Genomic DNA, 26,152 nt, shown 5'->3' on the forward strand with positions numbered 1-26,152 from the left:
GGAATGGCTTCAGAGAAAACTGGTCATGTGAATGTTACTATTTCCACCCAGTAGGTTGATGCCAGTTGCAATTTATAAAAGAGTGGCTTGAGAGTCCATTTAGAACATTTGAAGCGGTACATAAAATATGCCAATTCCCAGGAAACAAACAAAAAAGCAGCTTGGAAATAGCTCATGTGAACCTCTTAATTTCATCACCTAACATGGACACAAAGGCACTAACCATGCCTCTGAGGACACGAGACCATGCATCCTTGACAAAAGCCTCAGATTCTTCCCTGCATGAGCAGTCTTCCTCCTGTAGTCAGTTGTTCCTGTCTCTATGATATATAGACAGCTGGGTGGCATTGTGGATAGGGCACTGGGCTTAGAATCAGGAAGCCGCATCTTATTGAGTTCAAATCTGACCTCAGACACTTAGCGCCTCTCTGAACTTACCCTCGGTTGTCCTTCCGTCTTAGAGTTGTTACTAAGACAGGAAGTAAGGGCTTTAAAAACCCCTTGTGCCTTTAGCTAAATTTCAGCTGATATGCAAATCAAGCTAAAAATTTAACCCAAGATGTGAATATGATCTCATTGGTGTCTCAGCCTTACATGAAGGCTATTACTCATCCTTAGAATATGGCAATAGAAGTATAATATGCCACAGGTAAAGATGGGGGCGTGGGGCAGGGGAAGTTCCCTGTAAGGCCTTTGGGTTAGGCTGAACGGAGAGAGAAACAAAATAATATTATTGTTGTGGGTGTATGCTATGCACCAGGACTGCAGAGGACATGGTTGCTATTTCCCAAAGCAGATAACAATTGGCATAGAGGTAGATAGTGTGTGTGTGTTCACATGTGCATATGTGCAATAGAGGATGGAAAGTGGGAAATGACTTTAGGCATCATCCTGCTAAGAGTGGAACATCTGATTAATCCTTGCCTTGTTAGTAATTAATTTCTCAGAAAGCAGAGGGAATGAGGGGAGCCTCTTTTCTAGACCTCGTTCCAAACAATGAAATAAAAACCATGTGGTGGAGAGAAAGGATTGGGAACTGTGGGAGAAGGTGTCCATGTCATCTGAAAGCTCTCAGCAGCAGGCAAAGAACAGACATAGCCTGATTTGGATCCTAAGCTTTAGAGCGGATTTCAGAGAGCTTGGATAAAAGACTTTCCTTTGGCCAGAAATTCTACAAGAGGAAACAGAGATCACGCCTGCCCAAATTCTCACCTGGCAGCCATACCACCTGGGTATGTGTGGCGAAGGTGGCAGAGAGAAAGGAAGGTTCCATGGATCCCGAACTGGTCACAGTATCACTTTTCATACTAGACAACAAAAACCAAGCAAAAACCAAAGGGGAATGTCCCACTGCAATGCGAATGGCTATACAAGTTGTTATAGAGGAATATAATGGAATATTATTGCCCCAAAGGGAAAGCAGTTGTGATGAATGCAGGGGGCGTCTTAGGCAGATTTGTATGGCCCAACCGATGCCGAGGAAAGCAGAGACAGGAGAACAGTCGTGCATGTAGACTACATTAATGTACAGGAAAACAAGAGAAAAAAAGCAGCTGATCTCAGAAGAGATGATCAGGATGGAACCCAAAGGGCAGATAACTAATTAGAGATACCAAATGAGGCAGATAGGGACACAAATGCACTATTGGTTGTTTTGGCCTGACTGATTTTCTGTTATGAAAGAGGATTCGGAATGAGGGAAAGAAGGCTGGGGACTGAACCAGTAATTTCATTGTCATAGGGAACTCCCAGGTATGGAAACTCTTTCAATCAGTGTATAATAGAACGTTCTCTTCAACTTATAGTCCTAGAAAGTGGCCTTTCTGCCAGGCCTGGAGACAGAATATCCTGGGTTCAATTCTGACCTCAGACACTCCCTAGTGTTATAACTCTGGTCAAGTCATTTAACTCCTATTGCCTAATCCTTACCACTTTTCTGCGTTGGAACCAATACTCAATATCAATTCTAAGACAGAAGGAAAGGGTTTTTGTAAAAGTGGCCTTTCAGCATTGAGACATTAAGTGACTTGTCTAGAGTCACATGGTCAGGATATGTTGGAGGTGGAATCTGAACCCAGATCTTTTTGGTTTTGAGGGCACTTTTCTATGAAATATGGCATGCTGCCTTGGAGAAGGGGTATGAAGAGAATAGAAGAATACAGTTGTGATGTAAAGAGTATTTATATATATTTAAAAATAAAAAAGGGGAGGGAATGAGAGGGAGGAGGGTACTTAATAGACCCTAAACAACAAGAAGGGAGGGGTCAGAAAGGGGAGCATATCAAGGGAAGGGAATAGGAGGACTGACTAAAAGTAAACCACTGGACTAAAAGGACATAGTACAAGAAGAAAGGTCAGAACTAGGGAGAGGATATCAAAATGCTAGGGAATTCAAAAGTGACAATCATAACTTTGAATGTGAATGGGATGAACTCACCCTTAAAACGTAGATGAATAGGAGAGTGGATTAGAATCCAGAATCCTACCATATGTTGTCTACAAGAGACACACATGAGGCGAGTAGATACTCACAAGGTCAGAATTAAAGGGAGGAGCAAGACCTATTGGGCCTCAACTGACAGAAAGAAGGCAGGAGTTGCAATCATGATATCTGACAAAGCCAAAGTAAAAATAGGCCTGATTAAAAGGGACAGGAAAGGTAAATAAATCCTGATAAAAGGGAGTATAGATAATGAGGAAATATCAGTAATCAACATGTATGCACCAAATGGTATAGCACCCAAATTTCTAATGGAGAAACTAGTAGAATTGAAGGACAAAATAGATAGTAAAACCATACTAGTGGGAAACTTGAACCCACCACTATCAAATTTAGATAAATCAAATAAAAAAATAAATAAGAAAGAGGTAAAAGAGGTGAATGAAATCTTAGAAAAATTAGAATTAGTAGATATATGGAGAAAAATAAATAGGGACAAAAAGGAATACACCTTCTTTTCAGCAGGACATGGCACATTCACAAAGATTGACCATATACTAGGTCATAAAGATATGGCATACAACTGCAGAAAAGCAGAAATAATAAATGCAACCTTTTCAGATCATAACACAATAAAAATAATAATCAGTAAGGGTACAAGGAGAGCTAAATCAAAAACTAATTGGAAATTAATATGATTCTCCAAAATCGACTAGTCAGAGAACAAATCATGGAAACAATTAATAATTTAATTGAAGAAAATGACAATGGTGAGACATCCTTTCAAACTCTATGGGATGCAGCCAAAGCAGTACTCAGGGGAAAGTTTATATCCTTGAGTTCACATATTAACAAATTAGGGAGGGCAGAGATCAATGAATTGGACATGCAAATAAAAAAAACTTGAATGCATATAAATTAAAAATCCCCAGAAGAAATCCAAATTAGAGATCCTAAGAATTAAGGGAGAAATTAATAAAATTGAAAGATTTTAGCAAAGTTGCAGGATACAAAATAAACCCATACAAGTCATCAGCATTTCTATATATCTCTAACACATCTCAGCAGCAGGAATTAGAAAGAGAAATTCCATTCAAAATCACCCTAGACAATATAAAATACTGAGGAATCTATTTGCCGAGACAAACACAGGAACTATATGAACACAACTACAAAACACTTTCCACACAACTAAAACTAGATTTGAGTAGTTGGAAAAACATTAACTGCTCATGGGTATGATGAGTCAATATAATACAAATGACTATCCTACCCAAACTTATCTACCTATTTAGTGCCATACCCACTGAACTACCAAAAAACTTTTTTATTGAACTAGAAAAAACCATAAAAAAGTTCATTTGGAAGAACAAAAGATCAAGGATATCCAGGGATATCATGAAAAAATGCAAAGGAAGGTGGCCTTGCAGTCCCAGGTCTCAGACTATATTATAAAGTAGTGGTCATCAAAACAATTTGGTACTGGCTAAGAGACAGAAAGGAGGATCAATGGAATAGATTTGGGGTAAGGGACCTCAGCAAGACAGTCTACGACAAACCCAAAGACCCCAGTTTTGGGGACAAAAATCCACTATTTGATAAAAACTGCTGGGAAAATTGGAAGACAGTGTGGGAGAGATTAGGTTTGGATCAACACCTCACACCTTACACCAAGATAAACTCAGAGTGAGTGAATGACTTGAACATAAAGAAGGAAACTATAAGTAAATTAGGTGAACACAGAATAGTATACATGTCAGACCTTTGGGAAGGGAAAGATTTTAAAACCAAGCAAGACTTATAAAGAGCCACAAAATGTAAAATAAATTATTTTGACTACATCAAATTAAAAAGTTTTTGTACAAACAAAACCAATGTAACTAAGATCAGAAGGGAAGCAACAAATTGGGAAACAATCTTCATAACAAAAACCTCTGACAAAGGTCTAATTACTCAAATTTATAAAGAGATAAACCAGTTGTACAAAAAATCAAGCCATTCTTCAATTGATAAATGGGCAAGGGACATGAATAGGCAATTTTCAGTTAAAGAAATAAAAACTATTAATAAGCACATGAAAAAGTGTTCTAAATATCTGATAATCAGAGAAATGCAAATCAAAACAACTCTGAGGTATCACCTCACACCTAGCAGATTGGCTAACATAACAGCAAAGGAAAGTAATGAATGATGGAAGGGATGTGGCAAAGTAGGGACATTAATGCATTGCTGGTGGAGTTGTGAATTGATCCAACCATTCTGGAGGGCAATTTGGAACTCTGCCCAAAGGGCGATAAAAGACTGTCTGCTCTTTGATCCAGCCATAGCACTGCTGGGTTTGTACTCCAAAGAGATAATAAGGAAAAAGACTTGTACAAGAATATTCATAGCTGTGCTCTTTGTGGTGGCCAAAAATTGGAAAATGAGGGGATGCCCTTCAACTGGGGAATGGCTGAACAAATTGTGGTATCTGTTGGTGATGGAATACTATTGTGCTAAAAGGAATAATAAAGTGGAGGAATTCCATGGAGACTGGAACAACCTCCAGGAAGTGATGCAGAGTGAGAGGAGCAGAACCAGGAGAACATTGTACACAGAGACTGATACACTGTAGTACAATCGAATGTAATGGACTTCTCCATTAGTGTCAATGCAATGTCCCTGAACAATCTGCAGGGATCTTGGAGAAAAAAGCACTATCCAAAAGCAGAGGACAAACTGTGGGTGTAAAAACACCAAGGAAAGACAACTGCTTGACTACAGGGGTTGAGGGAATATGACTGAGGAGAGACTCTAAATTAACACCCTAATGCAAACACCAACAACATGGAAATGGGTTCAGATCAAGGACACATGTGATACCCAGTGGAATTGCATGGCAGGTATGGGAGGGTGGTGGGAGTGGGGGGGAGGAAAAGAAAATGATCTTTGTTTCCAATGAATAATGTTTGAAAATGACCAAATAAAATAATGTTTAAATCTAAAAAAAATGTGTACAGTTAACATCATCCAGATGACAAAGACAATGTAACAAAGCTGATGTGCATCTCCAGGGAGCCTTTCCCAATGCTTTAGAATTCCAATGCTTTCCTTCCATTGACTATCTTCAATTTATTCCCATGTCTACATCTTATTCATTCATCTCCCCTCTTTGACTTGGAGCTTCTTGAGGGAAGGGACTGTCTTTTCCCTTTCTTTGTGTTCTGAGAACTTAGCACATTGCCTGGCACACAGCAGTCACCTAATTGCTTAGTGATGCCAACTGATGTGAGTTTCTAAAGAAATCTGATAAGGATGCCTCCCATGAGTTATAAAGAAATCTGTGGGGGCTCTCTGATGAGTCTGAATGTTCAAAGTATACATATAAAAGATAGAAGGAAGGGCAAATTCCCAAGAAGGAATGCAGAACCACAGTGCATACTTGTAAGAAAAGGAAGGTCAAGCTCATAATGAGGTGGGGCTTGCAAAAATGCTAACAGCAACAAAAGGAGAAGATTTAGGTATGTTCAAAGCTAGGAGGTACAGATGTGTTTGCTGTGGATGATACCCTATTAAAAGACCACAGAGAGGAAGCAGGACATTAACAGTCATTGTCTTTTCTATCGTCTCTATCTAGGAAAATGAGCCACAACTAGAAAAGGCAAAACAAACATGGTCAAGAGGGAGTCAAATCTGCCATAGATGAGGCAAGGAGAGAGCCCCTGGCCATTTTCAAAAAGTTCACATCTCCTAGTTTTGATACTTTAGAGTACCGGAAGAACTTACTGATGTTATCCTGGACCCTGGGGGAAGTGCTCCAAAGACTTAGGGAGGGATGAATCTGGACCATCTGAGAGGGGAAAAGTGGATTCATGAAACAATCAGCAGCTGAGGTTGGTGTTGATTCTTGGCAAAATTCTAGGGCAGTGGGAAGCAGCAGGTTCATGAGGCCTTAGAAAGGGGAGAGATGAGGAGGAGGAACCAATTCATGATAAACTTCATTTCCATTCTTGCCAGGGTTACTGGACTGGTAGACTAGAGTAGTGCCATGTAGTAAAGGATTGAATTGGCAAGCTGAATGCAAAAGATGTTGCAAACCAACATTCCGCTCAGAACTCCCAGGAACTGGGATTAAATACAGAGGCTGGCAGTTGGTGGACTCTGGATGAGAGAGAGAGAAGCTGCTTTGGCTCTAGCTGTCAAGATACCCAGAGGGTAGCTGTTTGGTGTTTCTGGGGTGGACCCAGAAAAGCCATTGGTTCCTTCTCTTTGGCTGTCCTGATATTCTGCCTGGATTTACTGTTGCTGATACAAAGAAGTGGATTCTGTTGTTGCTGGTGACATCTTACTGGGATTTGCTGTTTGGATCAAAGAAAGGACTCCTGTGTTGTGAGATTTCTTTGGGCCCCTTTGTCCTTGCCTCTACCAATCCTTCCTTAACTTGAGTGAATTAGTTAGTTTTGTATAATTATAGAGAGTATAGGATTTTAATATCTGGGGAGTGTTAGAAGTAAATTATTCCTTGATTCCCTTTCTCCCTTTAGGTAAATAAATTTTTATTTTATATTTATAGCTAGTTTGAACCCTTCTTTTACACACCCTATAACATTTGGCGAGTCAGTAGGTACTAACCTACAAAGTAATTGACTTTGGCCAGAATAAAAACAGGGGAATTAGTAGTTGGCAGTTGGGCTATCTGGGAACATTCCATTCACCCTCTCCAGCACTTGGTTGCTCTCCAAGGTGCTAGTGCTGCTAACCCTGAGGGGCATGGAATTCTGACTCTTGACATTGAATGGGATTTAATTTTTAAAGAGCCCAAAGGCACATGTGTTAGGAAGCCATTTTTTTATTTTTTCTTGTTCTGTTCTTTGGTGTTTATTAATACTAATCAAAGAGGATAATAATAGAACATATCCTGTGTTGTATAACAATTTTGGGGGCATTTTTATTTATTTTTATTTTATTTGGTCATTTCCAAACATTATTCATTGGAAACAGAGATCATTTTCTTTTCTTCCCTTTCCCCCTCCCCACACCTCTCCCATAGCCGACGCGCGATTTCACTGGGTATCACATGTGTTCTTGATTCGAACCCATTTCCATGTTGTTGGTATCTGCATTAGAGTGTTCATTTAGAGTCTCTCTTCAGTCATATCCCCTCCACCCTGTAGTCAAGCAGTTGCTTTTCATCAGTGTTTTTATTCCCACAGTTTATCCTCTGCTTGTGGATAGTGTTTTTTAGATCCCTGCAGATTGTTCAGGGACATTGCATTGACACTAATGGAGAAGTCCATTACATTCAATTGTACCACAGTATATCAGTCTCTGTGTACACTGTTTTCCTGGTTCTGCTCCTTTCGCTCTGCATCACTTCCTGGAGGTTGTTCCAGTTCCCATGGAATTCCTCCACTTTATTATTCCTTTGAGCACAATAGTATTCCATCACCAACATATACCACAATTTGTTCAGCCATTCCCCAATTGAAGGGCATCCCTTCATTTTCCAATTTTTGGCCACCACAAAGAGCGCAGCTATGAATATTTTTGTACAAGTCTTTTTCCTTATTACCTCTTTGGGGTACAAACCCAGCAGTGCTATGACTGGATCAAAAGGCAGACAGTCTTTTATTGCCCTTTGGGCATAGTTCCAAATTGTCCTCCAGAATGTTTGGATCAATTCACAACTCCACCAGCAATGAATTAGTGTCCCTACTTTGCCACATCCCCTCTAGCATTCATTACTTTCCATAGTTGTCATGTTAGCCAATCTGCTAGGTGTAAGGTGATACCTCAGAGTTATTTTGATTTGCATCTCTCTGATTATAAGAGATGTAGAACATTTTTTCATATGCTTATTAATAGTTTTAATTTCTTTGGCTGAGAACTGCCTGTTCATATCTCTTGCCCATTTATCTTGTATAACAATTTTATGTACACTGTAAATATCATGTCAGGGTACATGGCAAATGGTGTATTGAATTTTCTATGGTATTGTTTCCTATACATCCCTTATAGGAATTTTACCCTGTTTCCCCAGTGTTACTATATGGCTTTAGGATATGAGTGGATGGAACCAGTGATGGCATTGACTATAGGAACTGTGTTATCCCATGTACCATTGATTTGCATATGTTTACTAGTATTGTATAAATATAAATTTGTGTTTTTTGGTGTTGGCTATAGAGTAAGAGCAATTGTATTATGGATAACAAAAGATTCTAAGATGAAACAGATAATAATGATAATGAAAGATAAAATAGAAGCAATAGAGTTATGTATGAAAGAGGATGATTTTAGCCAATGATACTGTGAATGATTTAAAAGATAATGATATAAATAATGAAAATAATTATGGAAAAAATAAGAAATTGTCTAGATTGGAAAGGGAAGAGGCAGAATGCAAGAAAAACTAAGCACCACCATTTCCTCTAAGAGACATCCCTGTTGTGACACAAGATGAAATATTTAAGATGAAAACTTATAAATTGTTTACACCTGAAGATTTGGAAATGATTAGATGTAGGACCCCATGTTTTTATGATGAACCAAACAAGGTGGTGAGGGAATTTCAGAGGTCTGTAGATATTTTTGACCCTGATTATATGGTTTTTTATTTATAAATGAAAGAGTTATTAACTAAGAGGTAAAGGAATCAATTCATAGAGGAAACAAGGAATGATCCATTATTGATGCCATGGCCATAAGCTTTTGGAGGTTTGGATATGAATTTATCCCATGATTATGAAATGATGAAACAAGCCAGAAGGCCAATAATGGATGTGATGAAGAGACATATGAAATGCCCTAATGCATGGTCTAAATTGGAAAATATTAAACAGAAACTAAATGAGTCACTTACAAATTTTCTTGAGAGAATAACAGATGCAGTGGAACTAATTTTAGGCCTGGATGTATTAGGAGATGACACAATTGCACACATTAAGAGTATATTTGTAAAGAATGCATGCCCTAAGATTAAATTATTTTTTAAAAATAATTGCCTTGATTGGGAAGAGATGGGTCTGGAAGAATTAAGGAGAAAGGAGAAACTTTAAGGAGAAACTTATGTGTGTATGGACAATGATGATAAATATGAAGACAGGGATACTGTAATAGAGGACTTGAAAAAGAAATTGAGGGATGCAGAAAATAAAGCAAGGGGACAGTGAAATAAAGGAAATAAAGGCAGTGGCAGCACTTAGATCTGTGCAACCAAACAATCAATACAAGCCAAGAGAAAGGAGATCTGGACCTCAGAGGTGTTTCTTATGTAATCGTGTTGGACATTTTGTTAGGGAATGTAGGTTCAGAGGGCAATTTTCTAGACAATTAAATAGGAATAATGGATATAATAGACAGTACAATAATAATTGGAATAATAATTATCAGAGAAGAAATAATGTAAACAATTGCCAAAATGGTTGCTGTGAGTGAGCTCAAGCACCAGATTTAAACACTGTGCAAGAGTGGGTAAAATCAGGAGCAACACCCAAATATAGTCAAGTAGTGAAGGGGCATAAGGGTGATAAGAACAAAGGTGCATGTTCATTATGAAGGTGTACCCAGAGTTCTAAATTTTTTGAAGTATCGAGGGAAAATGGAAATAAGGTTAATGAATTTATAAATAATGTGATTGATAAAAAGGATAATGTAATTAGTGTTAGTAATTGCGAGGAAAAAGAAAATTGTAATGTAAATTTAGTGGAAAATTCTAATGTTCGAGAAATAATGGAAAATAGAGAAGAATATAAATTGGATAAAGATAATGTGATTGTGAATGAGAACAATGATACCAAAGTAGAGATTATAAAGACCAAAGAGAGTAGTGAAAAAGCTGATGATGATGTTAAAGATGTGAAATCCTGGGAATGTCATGCAATTCAAGCAGATGTAAATTTGAATGGACAGGAAATGCCTGAGCTTTGTAATGATGTTACGGTGCTTGCACCAGTGTTGGAAACATTTCAACCACCTAATAGTACAGAACCATATGCTTCTGTAACTATTGGAGATCATATTTATGATTTTCTGGTTGATATTGGACCCAGAAAATCAGTTTTGCAAAGTTTTCCTAAGAATTGTAGAGCTGTTGGTACAATGGAAGTAATAGGTGCTACTGGTAAACTGCAGAGAGTAGCACAATTACAATCCAAAATGATTACTTTAGGTCCATTATCTGTGGAACATGCATTTCTGTGTATACCAGACTTTCCAATGAATCTTTTAGGTAGAGACTTATTATGTAAATTAAGGGCAACAATCCAAGGTACTGATACTGGTGATAACTCATTACATCTACCAGAAGAATATCTGAAAGCTTTTCCATTGCTGTTTTTAGATTCAGTCAGTACAGAGGGTGACTTAGATTCAATCTATCCAATACCTGAGGTTATCCCTGAAGATCTTTGGTCAAAGTCTTCCATAGTTGTAGGTCTACTGAAATCAGCTACTCCAATAAGGATGAGGACTAAGGAAGGACCAGTTCTTTGTGTACCCCAATATCCCTTGACTAAAGAAGCAATTGAGGGTATATGACCAATCATTGAATCCCTAATCTAGCAAGGGATCATAATACCTTGCTTCTCAGTATTTAATACCCCTATTCTTCCAATCAAAAAGCCAGATATATCAGAATGGAAAAGTTGTATATCATTTTATACAGGATTTAAGGGTAGTCAATGATTATGTAATAAAGACTCATCCTGTTGTACCAAGTTCAGATGCTATAATTTCTTCCATTCCAAATCAGGCAAGATATTTCACTATGGTATATTTATGCTCAGCTTTTTTCTCAATTCCAATTCATGAGGATTCTCAAAAGATCTTTGCTTTACCTGGGAAAAAACTCAAGAGGATGTGGACTCATTTGCCATAGGGTATTACTGATTTGCCAGGCCAATTTTCACAATTTCTGAATAGAGATCTAAAATCTATAACATCCAAAGAATATAAATTGGTGCATTTTGTGGATGATATTTTCCTTGCATCCCCAAATGCTAAGGTGTGTCTAAGATATAGCAAGATTCTTTTGTTAGAGTTATATAATCATGGGCATAAAATCTCCAAGGCAAAATTACAATGGGTTTTGCCTAGAGTGCAATATCTTGGTTTTGTGTTATCAGAGGGTTCCAGAAGTATCACACAGAAAAGAATAGCAGATATCCAGAAATTGAGTGCTCCTAAGACCAAAAAGAAACTCAGAGCTCTTCTTGGAACAATTGGTTTCTGTAGACAATGGATACCTGGATATAGTGAACTAACAAAATGTCTACCAGATTTAACCAGGAATACAGAACCAGAACCTCTGAAACTAAAACCTGAACATCTGCAAGCCTTAAGTAAGCTTAAAGAAGCCATTTTATCTGCTCCAGCTTTGGGTATCCCAGACCATACAAAACCATTCCAACTGTTTGATAATGGAACCAAAGGTATTGCTTCTGGAGTATTGACACAGACTTTAGGACAAAGTTATCATCTAATTGGATATTATAGTTGTCAGCTTCATCCAATAGCTGCAGGTATAGTTTCCTGTCTAACAGCTGCTACATTGTTAGTCAAGAAGTCAGCAGATGCAGAGTGAGAGGAGCAGAACCAGGAGAACATTGTACACAGAGACTGACACATTGTGGTACAAGAGAATGTAATGGACTTCTCCAGTAATGGCTTTACAATGTCCCTGAACAATCTGCAGCAATCTATGAGAAAAAAAAAACTATCCTCAAGCAGAGGACAAACTGAGGGAGTAAAAACACCGAGGAAAAGCAATTGCTTGACTACAGAGGTTGAGGGGACATGATTGAGGAGAGACGCTAAATGAGCACCCTAATGCAAAAACCAACAACAAGGAAATGGGTTCAGAGCAAGGACACATGTGATACCCAGATGAATCGTGCGTCGGCTAGGGAAGGGGTGGCTGGGGGGGGGGGGAGGAAAAGAAAATGATCTGTTTCCAATGAATAATGTATGAAAATGACCAAATAAAATAATGTTTTAAAAACTAAAAAAAAAAGGAGTCAGCAGATTTAGTTTTGGGATGCCCATTGACTATATATTGTTCACATCAAATAGAAGCACTAATGAGGAAATTTCGTACTTAAGCTTATTCATATCAACAAATTTATAAGTATGAAATTATTCCCCTGGGTAGAGAGAACACCCAGTTGAGGAGGTGTAGTGTATTAAATCCAGCTGCTCTTCTTCCTGATTTGCCAAAGAATGCTGAACAATTACATGAGTGTGTAGAAGTAGTAGATCTAGTAGATATGCTGAGGATGGATTTAAAAGACACTCCTATTGAAAATTCATGCTTGGTATTATTCACCGATGGTTCTTCATATTTGTGTGATGGAATTCGATGTATTGGTGCTGCAGTGGTCACATAATTTAAAACACTGTGGCATGACTCATTACCTAGTAATCTTAGTGTTCAAGGAGCAGAGTTGGTGGCATTGAAGCAAGCATGTCTTCTAGCTGATGATAAAAGTGCTAATATTTTTATAGACTATCATTACGCATTTTCTGTATGTCATGCAACAGGGAAGATCTGGAAAAAACAAGATTTTATTACTGCATTGGGAAAACCAATTGCACATGCAGAAATAATAAACAGCTAGTGGTGATCCATTGTAGAAGTCATACTTGTGGCAGAGATTCAGTTTCTTTTGTTCCATTCTTTTTCTTTTAAAAAAATTAATTTATTTAGTCAATTTAGAACATTATTCCTTGGTTACAACAATCACATTATTTCCCTCCCTCCTGTAAAAATGAAGATTTGAAACCTGGACTTCAATCCCCAGAAGTCCTTGCTCTACTTGCCAAGATGCTTTGTCACCTCACCTGAGTTCCCACCTGGGATGAGAAGAAATCATTATTTAAGGGTCTCCACCTACATCTCACTCTCTTCCTACTTCCGCTTCCAAGGAGACAGGTCTCTCATGATGTAAGTGAAATTGAATGATCTTCTCGGCCCTCCTAGGCACATGCTTTCTTACTTGTACTTTCTTTAAATTCTTAATCTTTAATAAACCTCATAAAATATAATACTCCTAGCAGAGAAACTAATTTTTACCTGCCACAGTTTGGCAATTTTAACTGTTACACTCCCCACCACCCACCCTTCCCGCAGGCGACGTGCAATTTCATTGGGTATTACTTGTGTCCTTGTTCAGAATCTATTTCCATATTGTTCATTTAGAGTCTACATTCCCAGCCATATCCCCTCGACCCATAATTCAAGCAGTTATTTTTCTTTTGCGTTTCTGCTCCCAGTTTTTCCTATGAATGTGGATAGTGGTTTTTCTTGTAGATTCCTTCAAGTTGTTCAGGATCACTGCATTGCCACTAATGGAGAAGTCCATTACATTAGATTGTGCTACAGTGCATCAGTCTCTGTGTACAGTGTTCTCCTGGTTCAGCTCCCTTCGCTCTGCATCACTTCCTGGAGGTTGTTCCAGTTCCCATGAAATTCCTTCACTTTATTATTCCTTTGAGCACAATAGTATTCCATCACCAAAATATACCACAATTTGTTCAGCCATTCCCCAATTGAAGGGCATCCCCTCATTTTCCAGTTTTTTTGCCACCACAAAGAGTGCAGCTATGAATATTTTTGTACATGTATTTTTCCTTATGATTACCTTGGGGTACAAACCCTGCAGTGCTATGGCTGGATCAAAGGGCAGACAGTCTTTTATCACCCTTTGGGCATAGTTCCAAATTGCCCTCCAGAATGTTTGGATCAATTCACAACTCCACCAGAAGTGCATTAATGTCCCAACTTTGCCATATCCCCTTCAGCTTTCATTATTTTCCATTGCGGTCATGTTAGCCAATCTGCTAGGTGTGAGGTGATACCTCAGAGTTGTTTTGATTTGCAGTCTTTCTGATTATAAGAGATTTAGAACACTTTTACATGTGCTTATTAATAGTTTTGATTTCTTTAATTGAAAATTGCCTATTCATGTCCCTTGCCCATTTATCAATTGGAGAATGACTTGATTTTTTTGTACAATTGGTTCAGTTCTTTATAAATTTGAGTAATTAGACCTTTGTCAAAGGTTTTCATTATGAAGATTGTTTCCCAATTTGTTGCTTCCCTTCTAATTTTGGATGCATTAGTTTTGTTTGTACAAAGACTTTTTAATTTGATGTAATCAAAATTATTGATTTTATATTTTGTGATTTTTTTCTAGCTCTTGCTGGGTTTTTTCCCTTTTAAACATTATTTTATTTGGTAATTTTCAAACATTATTTCTTGGAAACAAAGATCATTTTCTTTTCCTCCCCCCGCACCCCCACCAACCCATAGCTGACGCATGATTCCATTGGGTCTTTGATTCGAACCCATTTCTATGTTGTTGGTATTTGCATTAGGGTGTTCATTTCTTGCTTGGTTTTAAAGATCTGATGTGTACTATGTTCTATGTACTATGTTCTATGTACTATGTTCACCTAATTTGCTTATAGTTTCCTTCTTTATAATCAGGCCATTCACCTATTCTGAGTTTATCTTGGTGTAGGGTGTAAGATGTTGGTCCAAACCTAATTTCTCCCATACTATCATCCAATTTTCCCTGCAGTTTTTATCATATCCTGGGTATTGGTCCCCAAAACTGGGATCTTTGGGCTTATCATAGACTATCTTGCTGAGGTCATTTACCCCAAGTCTATTCCACTGATCCTCCTTTCTGTCTCTTAGCCAGTACCAAATTGTTTTGATGACCACTGCTTTACAGTATAGTTTGAGATCTAGGACTGCAAGGCCTCCTTCCTTCCCAGTTTTTTTCATGATTTCCCTGGATATCCTTGATCTTTTGTTCTTCCAAACGAACTTTGTTATGTTTTTTTTCTAATTCAGTAAAAAAGTTTTTTTGGGGGGCAGCTGGGTAGCTCAGTGGATTGAGAGCCAGGCTTAGATATGGGAGGTCCTAGGTTCAAATATGACCTCAGACACTTCCCAGCTGTGTGACCCTGGGAAGTCACTTGGCCCCCATTGCCTAGCCCTTACCACTCTTTTGCCTTGGAACAAATACACAGTATTGACCCCAAGACGGAAGGTAAGGGTTTTAAAATAAAAAAAAAGTTTTTTGGCAGTTCAATGGGTATGGCACTAAATAAGTAAATTAATTTGGGTAGGATTGTCATTTTTATTATGTTACCTCGTCCTACCCATGAACAATCAATGCTTTTCCAATTGTTTAGATCTAGTTTTAATTGTGTGGAGAGTGTTTTGTAGTTGTGTTCATATAGTTCCTGTGTTTGTCTCAGCAGATAGATTCCTAAGGATTTTATATTGTCTCGGGTGACTTTAAATGGAATTTCTCTTTCTAATTCTTGCTGCTGAAATGGATTGGAGATATTTAGAAATGCTGATGGCTTATGTGGGTTTATTTTGTATCCTGTAACTTTGCTAAAGGTGTTGATTATTTCAACTAGCTTTGTGGTTGGACTCTCTAGGACTTTTTAAGTAGACCATCATATCATCTGCAAAGAGTGAAAGCTTGGGCTCCTCAATGCCAATTTTAGTACTTTCAATTTCTTTTTCTTCTCTAATCACTACAGCTAGTGTTTCTAATACAATGTTAAATAGTAGAGGTGATAATGGGCATCCTTGTTTTACTCCTGATCTTATTGGGAAGGCTTGGAGTTTATCCCCATTGCAGATGATGTTGACTATTGGTTTTAGATATATACTGTTTATTATTTTTAGGAATGACCCTTCTATTCCTATACTTTCTAGTGTTTTCAATAGAAATGGGTGTTGTGTTTTATGAAAGGCTTTTTCTGCATCTATTGAGATAATCATGTGATTTTTGTGGATTTTCTTGTTAACATGGTCAATTATGTGGATGGTTTTCTTAATATTGAACCATCCTTGCATTCCTGGTATGAATCCTATCTGGTCATAGTGAATAACCCTCATGATGACTTGCTGGAATATTTTGCTAGTATCCTATTTAAGATTTTTGCATCTATATTCTTTACGTAGATTGGTCTATAGTTTTCATGCTTTTTTTTTTGACCTGTCTGGCTTTGGAATCAGTACCATATTTGTGTCATAAAATGAATTTGGTAGAACTCCTTCTTTGCTTATTCTATGAAATAGTTTGTATAATATCAGGATTAGTTGGTCTTTGAATGTTTGATTGAATCCATTTGTGAATCCATCTGGACCTGGGGATTTTTCCTTTTTTTCCCCTTTTTTCCCTTCCCTTTCCTTTTTTTGTTTTGACATTATTTTTTTATTTGTTCAATTTCAAACATTATTCCTTGGTTACAAAAATCATTTTCTATTCTTCCCTCCCCTCTCCCAATCCCTCACATAGCTGAAATGCCATTCCACTGGGTATATAACATGTGTCCTCAATCAGAACCCATTTCCATGTTGTTGGTATTTGCACTAGGATTTTCATTTAGAGTCTACATCCCCAATCATATTCCCTTTAAACCATGTCATTAAGTAGTTGCTTTTCTTTGGTGTTTTTACTCCCACAATTTTTCTTCTGAATGTGGATAGTGTTTTTTCTCCTATATCCCTCCAGGTTGTTCAGGTGCACTGCATTACCACTAATGGAGAAGTCCATTACATTCAATTGTACCACAGTGTATCAGTTTCTGTGTACATTGTTCTGGTTCTGCTCCTTTCACTCTGCATCTCTTCCTGGAGGTTGTTCCAGTTCCCATGGAATTCCTCCACTTTATTATTCCTTTGAGCACAATAGTATTCCATCACCAACATATACCATAATTTATTCAGCCATTCCCCACCTGAAGGGCATCCCCTCATTTTCCATTTCTTTTTGCCACCACAAAGAGCACAGCTAAGAATATTCTTTTTTCCATTTGAATTAGTTTATTTAGTCAAGTTAGAACATTATTACTTGGTTACAATAATCACATTATTTCCCTCCCTCCCCTCCACACACCCTTCCTGCAGCCCACACGCAATTGGATATTCATTGGGTATTACTTGTGTTCTTGATCAGAACCTATTTCTGATCAATTTGTTCAGCCATTCTCCAATTGAAGGGCATTCCCTCATTTTCCAATTTTTGGCCACCACAAAGAGTGCAGCTATGAATATTTTTGTACATATCTTTTTCCTTATGATCTCTTTGGGGTACAAACCCAGCAGTGTTATGGCTGGATCGAAGGGCAGTCAGTCTTTTATTGTCCTTTGGGCATAGTTCCAAATTGCCGTTGAGAATGGTTGGATCAATTCACAACTCCACCAGCAATGAATTAATGTCCTGACTTTGCCACATCCCCTCCAGCATTCATTACTTTCCTTTGCTGTCACGTTAGCCAGTCTGCTTGGTGTGAGGTGATATCTCAGAGTTGTTTTGATTTGCATCTCTCTGATTATCAGAGATTGAGAACACTTTTTCATGTGCTTATTAATGGTTTTGATTTCTTTGACTGAAAATTGCCTATTCATGTCCATTGCCCATTTATCAATTGGAAAATGGCTTGATTTTTTTGTACAACTGGTTTAGCTATTTATAGATTTGACTAATCAAACCTTTGTCAGAGGTTTTTGTTATAAAGATTGTTTCCCAGTTTGTTGTTTTCCTTCTGATTTTAGTTACATTGGGTTTTTTTTGTACTAAAATTTTTTAATTTGATGTAATCAAAATTATTGATTTTACATTTTGTGATTTTTTTCTAGCTCTTGCTTGGTTTTAAAGTTTTTCCTTTCCCAAAGATCTGACATGTATTCTATTCTGTGTTCACCTAATTTGCTTATAGTTTCCTTCTTCATATTCAGGTCATTTACCCATTCTGAGTTTATCTTGGTGTAGGGTGTGTGATGTTGATCCAAACCTAATTTCTCCCACACTGTCTTACAATTTTCCCAATAGTTTTTGTCATATACTGGGTTTTGGTCCCCCAAACTGGGATCTTTGGGCTTATCATAGACTGTCTTGCTGATGTCATTTACCCCAAGTCTATTCCACCGATCCTCCTTTCTGTCTCTTAGCCAGTACCAAATTGTTTTGATGACCACTGCTTTATAATATAGTTTGAGACCTGGGACTGCAAGGCCACCTTCCTTTGCATTTTTTCGTGATTCCCTTGGATATCCTTGATCTTTTGTTCTTCCAAACGAACTTTGTTATGTTTTTTTTTTCTAATTCAGTAAAAAAGTTTTTTTGGGGGGCAGCTGGGTAGCTCAGTGGATTGAGAGACAGGCTGGGATCTTTTTTCCCCTTAAACCCTAGTGTTCTTGAATTCCAGCTTTTTTGGGGGGTGGCATACCTTTTTAATTGAGTCCAGCAGGAGGGTTCCTTGGCCCTGTCTTGTTAGGTTTGATTTTCAGGCCTGAGCATTTAGTTTGCAATTGGTAAGGAAGGGTTTTCAGTGGTCTGAACTTTTGCTTCATCTTTGCTGCCATCTTGACTCCCCAGAGATTCAGTTTCTAAAGGAAATCATAAAGCTGATATAACTGCTAAGTTTGCAGCCAGGAATGCTCCAGTGTATGTAATTAATTTGTCAACTACTGAGTCTGATGATTTGGAAAGAGCTTATATAGACTCAGAAATTCAGAAGTGGAAGGAGAAATTTGAAGCAAGGAAAGGACATGGAATATTGGCTGCAGACACTGTAAAACCCCTGTTACCAAAAGATTTTTGTACTTATTTGCATCAAGTCATTCACACAAAAGGTTATTTTTGTACTGAAGCTATAGTAGACTCTGTCAAAAGGCAATGGGTAGCACTGAGAATAAATACTGTTTCCAATAAGATCTGTACAAGTTGTTCTGTTTGCCAAAAATTCAATCAAGGGGCATTCAGAAAGAAAGGTTTGGGTGGTAGACCTTTGGCATATTGTCCATTCAAGAGTTTGCAAATAGATTACATTAGCATGCCAAAAGCTGGAAGATACAAGTTTTGTCTTGTAATTGTTGATAGATTAACAAAATGGCCTGAAGCTTTTCCATCTAATACTAATACAGCTAGATTTGTGGTGAAAGTGTTGCTTAAGGAAATGGTCCCTAGGTTTGGTGTACCAGTCACCATAGATTCTGATAAAGGATCTCATTTTACACAAGATATCCTGAAGAGTCTATGAGAATCTAGGAATAACACCTAAATATCATGTTCTTTTCATCCACAAAGTTCAGGTCAATTGGAGTGTGTGAATAGGGAACTCAAGGCTATGGTGGGGAAAATTTGTGCTAAAACTCACCTAAAATGGCCAGATATTCTTCCCATAGCTTTGTTTTACCTATGTACAAGACCAAGAGCAGATTTACATACATCATCTTATGAAATGCTCTTTGGACATGCTCCATTGCAGGCAAAAACTTGTATACATCTCTTTTAGGAGGAGATTGTCAACTTGCTTCATATTTAAGTGCATTGCAACAATGGCTTAGAGAACTGCATGATATGGGAGTATTGATCCAATCTGGTCCATTGGATTATTCTCTTCATAATTTTCAACCAGGTGATATGGTGTATGTGAAAAATTTTGCAAAAACATCAGCAACTAAAGAGAGCTGGGTAGGTTCTTATACAATTGTGTTAGATTCACCTTCTTCAGTGAAAGTATTAGGAATAAATTCATTATATCACTGCTCACATATTAAATTAGCTCATGGAATTGATAATTAAAGTGTACAAATTGTTGAAGAAAATGAAGAAGAATAAATTGTGGGAAGTTGAGATTCATCAGTCAAAGAGATTCTGCAGTCAAAAAATCAGTAAAGAGTGGACAATTCCAGGGGAAAAGGACATTCATATGGAAGAGGACATTGCAGATGAAGAGGAGGATTCAGAAAATTGATGGACATTGTAAAAAGACTAAAAGGCTTATAAATATTAAGCAGATAAAGACTTTGAAGGGAATTTTCAATGAAGAGAATCAAGTGATTAATGGACTAATGGTTCTAAGGAATTTGGGTAATATAATACATAACATATAGTCACAAGCATTCATAAATACATTTTACTACCATGGATTTTGGAGAGGAAGAATTCTTCAGACAAGTTGAGAAGAGAAGGAATAATCTGAAGTTGTGGTAAGTATATTGCATGCAATAATAACACTGGCATAAAACTCACAAAACAACATAACATAGCATAAATAACAACATAACAAAAACATATACACAAACACAGAATGAGTGAAACAATGTATAGTTAGATACTAACAATGGTATAGTTAGTTATAAAGTAATTAGTTACTAACAAAAATAGCTACTTAGTTTAGAATAGTAACAGTATAGGTAGGAGAGATTAGTTTTAGGAAATTTTATTGAGATAGGGCTATAGTTAGATAGATTAGTGTTTAAGGTTGATAAGATAAGATACTGAACTACACTACAAAGTACATTGCAACATACATCACATAGCATATATGACATGATATCACATATCACACAAAAATATAAATACATATGTAAATATATGTAAATCATGTGTATTATAGTTAGGATCATAAAATTAATTCTATTATAGTGTATATATATATGCAACATATATGTAACCATGAAGTATAGATATATATATTGTATGTATTATATGTATATATGTAAAACCTATGTAAACAGATCACTTATGTTTAATTTTTATCTATTGTTAAATGTATTTTGCATGAGTAAGTTTGATGGTTTGGCTTAACTTTTTTGTAAAACTTATGCAATGTTGTGTTTATTGTAATTTTCAAAAATTTTTTGCCTAAGTTTGATGTTTATGCATTGCAATAGAACTTTCTGTATTAGTTGATAAGAGTAGACTTTTATGATTTTAATGTTTTGCATGAATTTGTGTTTGTATTTTTATTTTGATGTTATTTGATTGTTTTGCTTTTGCATATGTTTGATTTGTATTTTGAACTTTGTAACTATTCATTGTATACTTTCCCTTTATACTTTCCTTGATTAAATCCCTAGAATAGGATAGTGTTAGATAGGATAAGATAGTTGAGTGTAGGTTGTTTGTTATTTTGGGTAGAAATTGTAGGTTATAGAAAATTTAAGTATCTTAGTGTACAAATGCCAAAATAGTGTTTTCAACACAATTTCAGCTTTGTGCAAAGGAGGGACTGTAGTTAAGTGCTGAATCAGGGCAAGCTGAATGCAAAAGATGCTGCAAACTAACATTCCACTCAGAACTCCCAGGAACTGGGATTGAATTCAGAGGCTGGCAGTTGGTGGACTCTGGATGAGAGAGAGAAGCTACTTTGGCTCTAGCTGTCAGGATACCCAGAGGGTAGCTGTTTGGTGTTTCTGGGGTGGACCCAGAAAAGCCATTGGTTCCCTCTCTTTGGCTGTCCTGATATTCTGCCTGGATTTACTGCTGCTAATACAGAGAAGTGGATTCTGTTGTTGCTGATGACATCTTACTGAGATTTGCTGTTTGGATCAAAGAAAGGACTCCTGTGATGTGAGATTTCTTTGGGCCCCTTTGTCCTTGCCTCTATCAATCCTTCCCTAACTTGAATGAATTAGTTAGTTTAGTATAATTATAGAGAGTATAGGATTTTAATATCTGGGGAGTGTTAGAAGTAAGTTATTCCCTGATTCCCTTCCATTCCTTTCTCCCTTTAGGTAAATAAAATTTTTATATTTATAGCTAGTTTGAACCCTTCTTTTACATACCCTATAACAGTCAAGAGCCAGTTAGCAAAGCCTGGCTGGATACAGTTACTTGGATTCAAAGTTAGTTGAACAATAGTACCCAAAGAAACCTAGATCAGTAGGATCTAGAAGAAGGCTTCTGGTAGGGTGCTGTAGGGCCCTATCCCTGGCACTGGTTTTTTTCCCCCAACAGATTTATCAAGGACTTTGTTTAAGTCAGACATGAACTGGAATGGAATCATATGTGCTCGTGACCCAACCAGGGAAGGAAATTCAATGTCAGAGGCCAGAATTGAGATTTAGGTTGGAACGGTGACCTGAATCAGTGAAAATCACATTTCTTAAGAACTCACTTTTCCATTGTGTTTTAAGGTGGGTAAAAGCTTTGCTTCACAATCACCCTGTGCAGTAGGTAGTGTAAATTTTTAAAAAAACAAAAGTTATTGGGGGCAGTTGGGTGGTTCAGTGGATTGAGAGTCAGGCCTAGAGATGGGAGGTCCTAGGTTCAAATCTGGCCTCAGCTATTCTCAGCTATGTGACCCTAGGCAAGTCACTTAACCCCCATTGCCTAGCCCTTACCACTCACTCTCCTGCCTTGGAAACAATATACAGTATTGATTCTAAAATGGAAGGTAAGGGTTTTTTAAACTTATTCTTCCCATTTTGCAGATGAGGAAACAGGCTAAAAGAGATGAAACAACTTGCAGGATTTGAAGTGGCTTTTCTGACTCTAAGCATGACACTGTATCTGACTACAGACTCAATGAGCTGAGAATATAAACAAAGAACCCAAGCAAACTCATAAGTGCCATTGTTACATTCTTTCTGATTAAATCTCACCTCATTAGTATGTGCTTTTCAATTATGCTCTAGTTATGACATGCTTCTATTATGTTTCCCCATCTAAATTCCAAATTCCTTAAGGGAAGATTCTATTTCTTCTACTTTTTTGGTATCAAGCAGTAGGCTTTAATCATGTTTAAGTTTGCATAAGAGAAGGCTCATTCTAACATGAGATACATCAGGGTGAGAGCATGAAGGGACTGGCCTGACCTGGGATAGAAACATTGAGGACACCCAACTTTGGGTATGATAATCTTCGTGCCAAAATGTCCTGAAAATAAAGATATAATTTTTCCTCCTTACAAAATCCCCTGAATCTATCCATGAATGCCTTGTGTTAAGAACACCTAATATTGGGGTAACTAGGTAGCACAGTAGATAGAGCCTGGAGTTGGGGGGAACCTGGCTTCACATCTGTTCTTCTTCTTTTCTTAAAAACAACCACTTTCCATTTTGTAAAGTACAGAGAGACACCCCTATTAGGCCACAGTAAACGCTTGTTGAATAAATACAGTTTCCAAGGATGAAGCAGAAAACTATTGTTTCCAGTAAAATAACATCAGTTGAACCCATTTCAAGAACAAAATTAGGCTTTCTGTCCCATCTTCTCAAAAAGTCCCCCTCTATCAGTCCCCACTCTCTTACTGATCTTCAGTCCCTTCCACTCTACTGGCTACTTCCCTGCTGCTTAAAAGTATGCCCATGTCACCTACATCCTCCAAAAACCCTTGCTTGATTCCTCTATCCCTGGTAACTATCTTTCTTTCTTTCTTGGCTAAATTCCTTGAGAAGACTCTCTACAAATGGTGCCTCTATTCCTTATCTTCCCATTCTTTTCTTAATTCTCTGCCATCTGGCTTCTAACCTCATTATTCAACTGAAACTATTCTCTGCAAAGTTACTAATAATCTCTTAATTGCCACATCTTGTGACCATTCCTCAATCTTCTTCCTTCATCCTCTTTAGCTTCTACCATTGCTGATCACCCTCTTCTCCATGATGTTCTCTTCTCTAGTTCTTGGGACACCACTCTCTCCTGGCTCTTCTCCTCACTCCTCACTCCTTCTCAATATGGATCTTCATCCAGGTCATGACCCTAGTGGTAGGTATCCTTCAGGGCTCTGTCCTGGCCCTCTTTTCTTCTCCCTCTATAAGTTTTCACTTGGGGATCTCATGAGCTGCCATGGAATCAATGAACATCTCAGATCTACTTATCCAACTCTAACCTCTCATCTAACTTCCATTCTGGATCTCTTCAACTGCCTTTTAGGCATCTTGAGGACTGGAAATCCCACAGACACCTCAAAATCAACATATCCCAAACTGAACTCATATGTGACCCTGGATGAGACCCTTTCCCACCCTGGGTCTTAGTTTCCTCCTGTGCAAAATGAGAGTTAGACTAGTTGACCTCTGAGGTCCTCTCCAGCCCTAGATCTAGGAACCTATGTGAGACCTTGGACAAATCACTCCCTCTCCCTGGGTCTCAGTCTCCTTCTCTATGAGAGGATTAGACTAGATGGCCTCTGGGGTCCCTTCCATCTCTAGATCTAAGATTCTCTGTGTGACCTTGGCCAAGTCCCTTCTCCTCTCTGGGCCCCAGTTTCTTCTTCTATAAAATGGGGGGTGGGGATGAGGTAGGCTAGATGACCTCTGAGGTCATTTCTAGTGATAGATCTAAAAGTCTATGTAGGACCTCAGGCAAATGATTTCCCCTCCCTGAGCCCCAGGCTCCTCCTGGGTAAAACGAGGGTGTTAGATTCTATGGTCCTTTTAGCTCTGGATTTTAGAATCTTACTAACCATTGATCTATATCATTGCTGAGTAGATGCTTGAGGCCACATAAAGAAGGAAACAAATAAGTAAATAACCCATTAGGAACTTTAATATACAATATACCTTCCAAATATTGAAAAAGAAGAGAAAAATTACCCAACCACAAAGACATGGCCATTAAATGAACAACTAGATATTATTTTTGGAACAATGTAAGTGAGCATTATTTCAAAGGTACAGTCATATGCCCTTAGTGTTGACCCTCCAAGGTATTTTGCTCCTGAAAAACAATTCTCCACTTGGTTATGATTAGCTCAAAGTTCTTTTCAGTTCTGTTCTGTTTTGGGGTCATTTGGAGATCATTTCATGATTCATATAAGATTCAAACTTTATGACCTTCTAAAATTAAGCTAAGGCTCTTGGACTTTCCTTCTTTGCAACTGGGCCATGGTATAAAATAAACGGAGCTATCAAAATTATGCACTAATTCTTGGCTTTGCTAGGGAAGAGTGAAATTATGATGGTCGGAGGCATTGGTAAGTCACTTTTATAGACTATAGCGTCTGTCAAGGGCAGTTTGGAGTTTCTTGACATCATGAAATGGATCTAAATAAAAACGTGTTACTTAATGGATGTCCCAGACTTCCAGAATATAAAAGAAAATATTTGGGAAGTACTTTCTCATGCCTTTTTTCTTTGGAAACTTGACCTATTCTATGATACTAAATAGGGCAAGGATAAAGCCATGATCCCTTAATCTAGGAAGGTCTGGGCCAAACTATTCCACCTGGGTCTGTGCCACTCTGGGTAAATTTTGTAGTCTTTGCAAGTTGCTGTAAGCTTCAGATACTGGCAAGCAAAGTGCAAGCCGGCATGATGCCCACTCTGTTTATGCACATTTAAGCCTACATTCTGAGCTCTTTTTTAAGGTTAAGAGCCCAGAAAATCTGCTTCTTCTGGTCTTTATCATCTATTCACTAAAGAGATGAGTTTGATGGTTGCTTTGGCGAACTGACCTTGGGAAGCTGTGAACTGGGACCAACTGCCCAGTCTGGGAAATCCCTGGGTAACTGGGTGTCATTTACAGGACAGTGATGGACAGCTCCAGGCACTTTAATCTGTTGGCCTCCAAGTCTGCAGTGGTTCAGCCAAGAAATGGGGCAGTGGTCCACAGATCAGATGGTGCTGTAAAGTTCCAGCTTCTCATTTTTTCAGGACAGTAGATGGAGGCAGCCACTTCTGACCACACATATATATGCTTTTAACATACCTTTAAGCCATATAGTCTCAGCTTTGTTCAGTTTTACAAGGTGGGTTTTCTTGCCCCCAATTTGCCATTTTTGAGTAACTTCTGAAATTCCCGTAACTCTTGTGGCTGTAAACTCTGATCTACCCCTGGGGTGAGCTTATAGCTCAAAGGGGACACAGTGTAGCCATTCTGATAAAGGCAGATCCTCTTGCAAAACTCAAAAGTGCTAAACATAACTCCAAAATATGGAACTATCTGTAAAAAAATAGAACAAAACATC

At 37.8% G+C, this 26,152-nt stretch overlaps 1 protein-coding gene across 2 annotated transcripts in view; it reads right to left on the reverse strand.

Moving 5' to 3' along the window:
- Positions 1-24,710: 24,710 nt before the first annotated feature.
- Positions 24,711-26,152, reverse strand: part of SLC25A43 (solute carrier family 25 member 43) — a 44,642-nt gene continuing 43,200 nt past the window's right edge. For both annotated transcript variants that reach the window (XM_001362791.4, XM_056809871.1), the window contains one exon: positions 24,711-26,127. In XM_001362791.4, the coding sequence (XP_001362828.1) occupies positions 25,927-26,127 (201 nt within the window). In that variant the 3' untranslated portion in view covers positions 24,711-25,926. The remainder of the gene's footprint in view (positions 26,128-26,152) is intronic.

The sequence above is a fragment of the Monodelphis domestica genome, chromosome X (genome assembly GCF_027887165.1).
Source record: "Monodelphis domestica isolate mMonDom1 chromosome X, mMonDom1.pri, whole genome shotgun sequence".
Classification (NCBI taxonomy): domain Eukaryota; kingdom Metazoa; phylum Chordata; class Mammalia; order Didelphimorphia; family Didelphidae; genus Monodelphis; species Monodelphis domestica.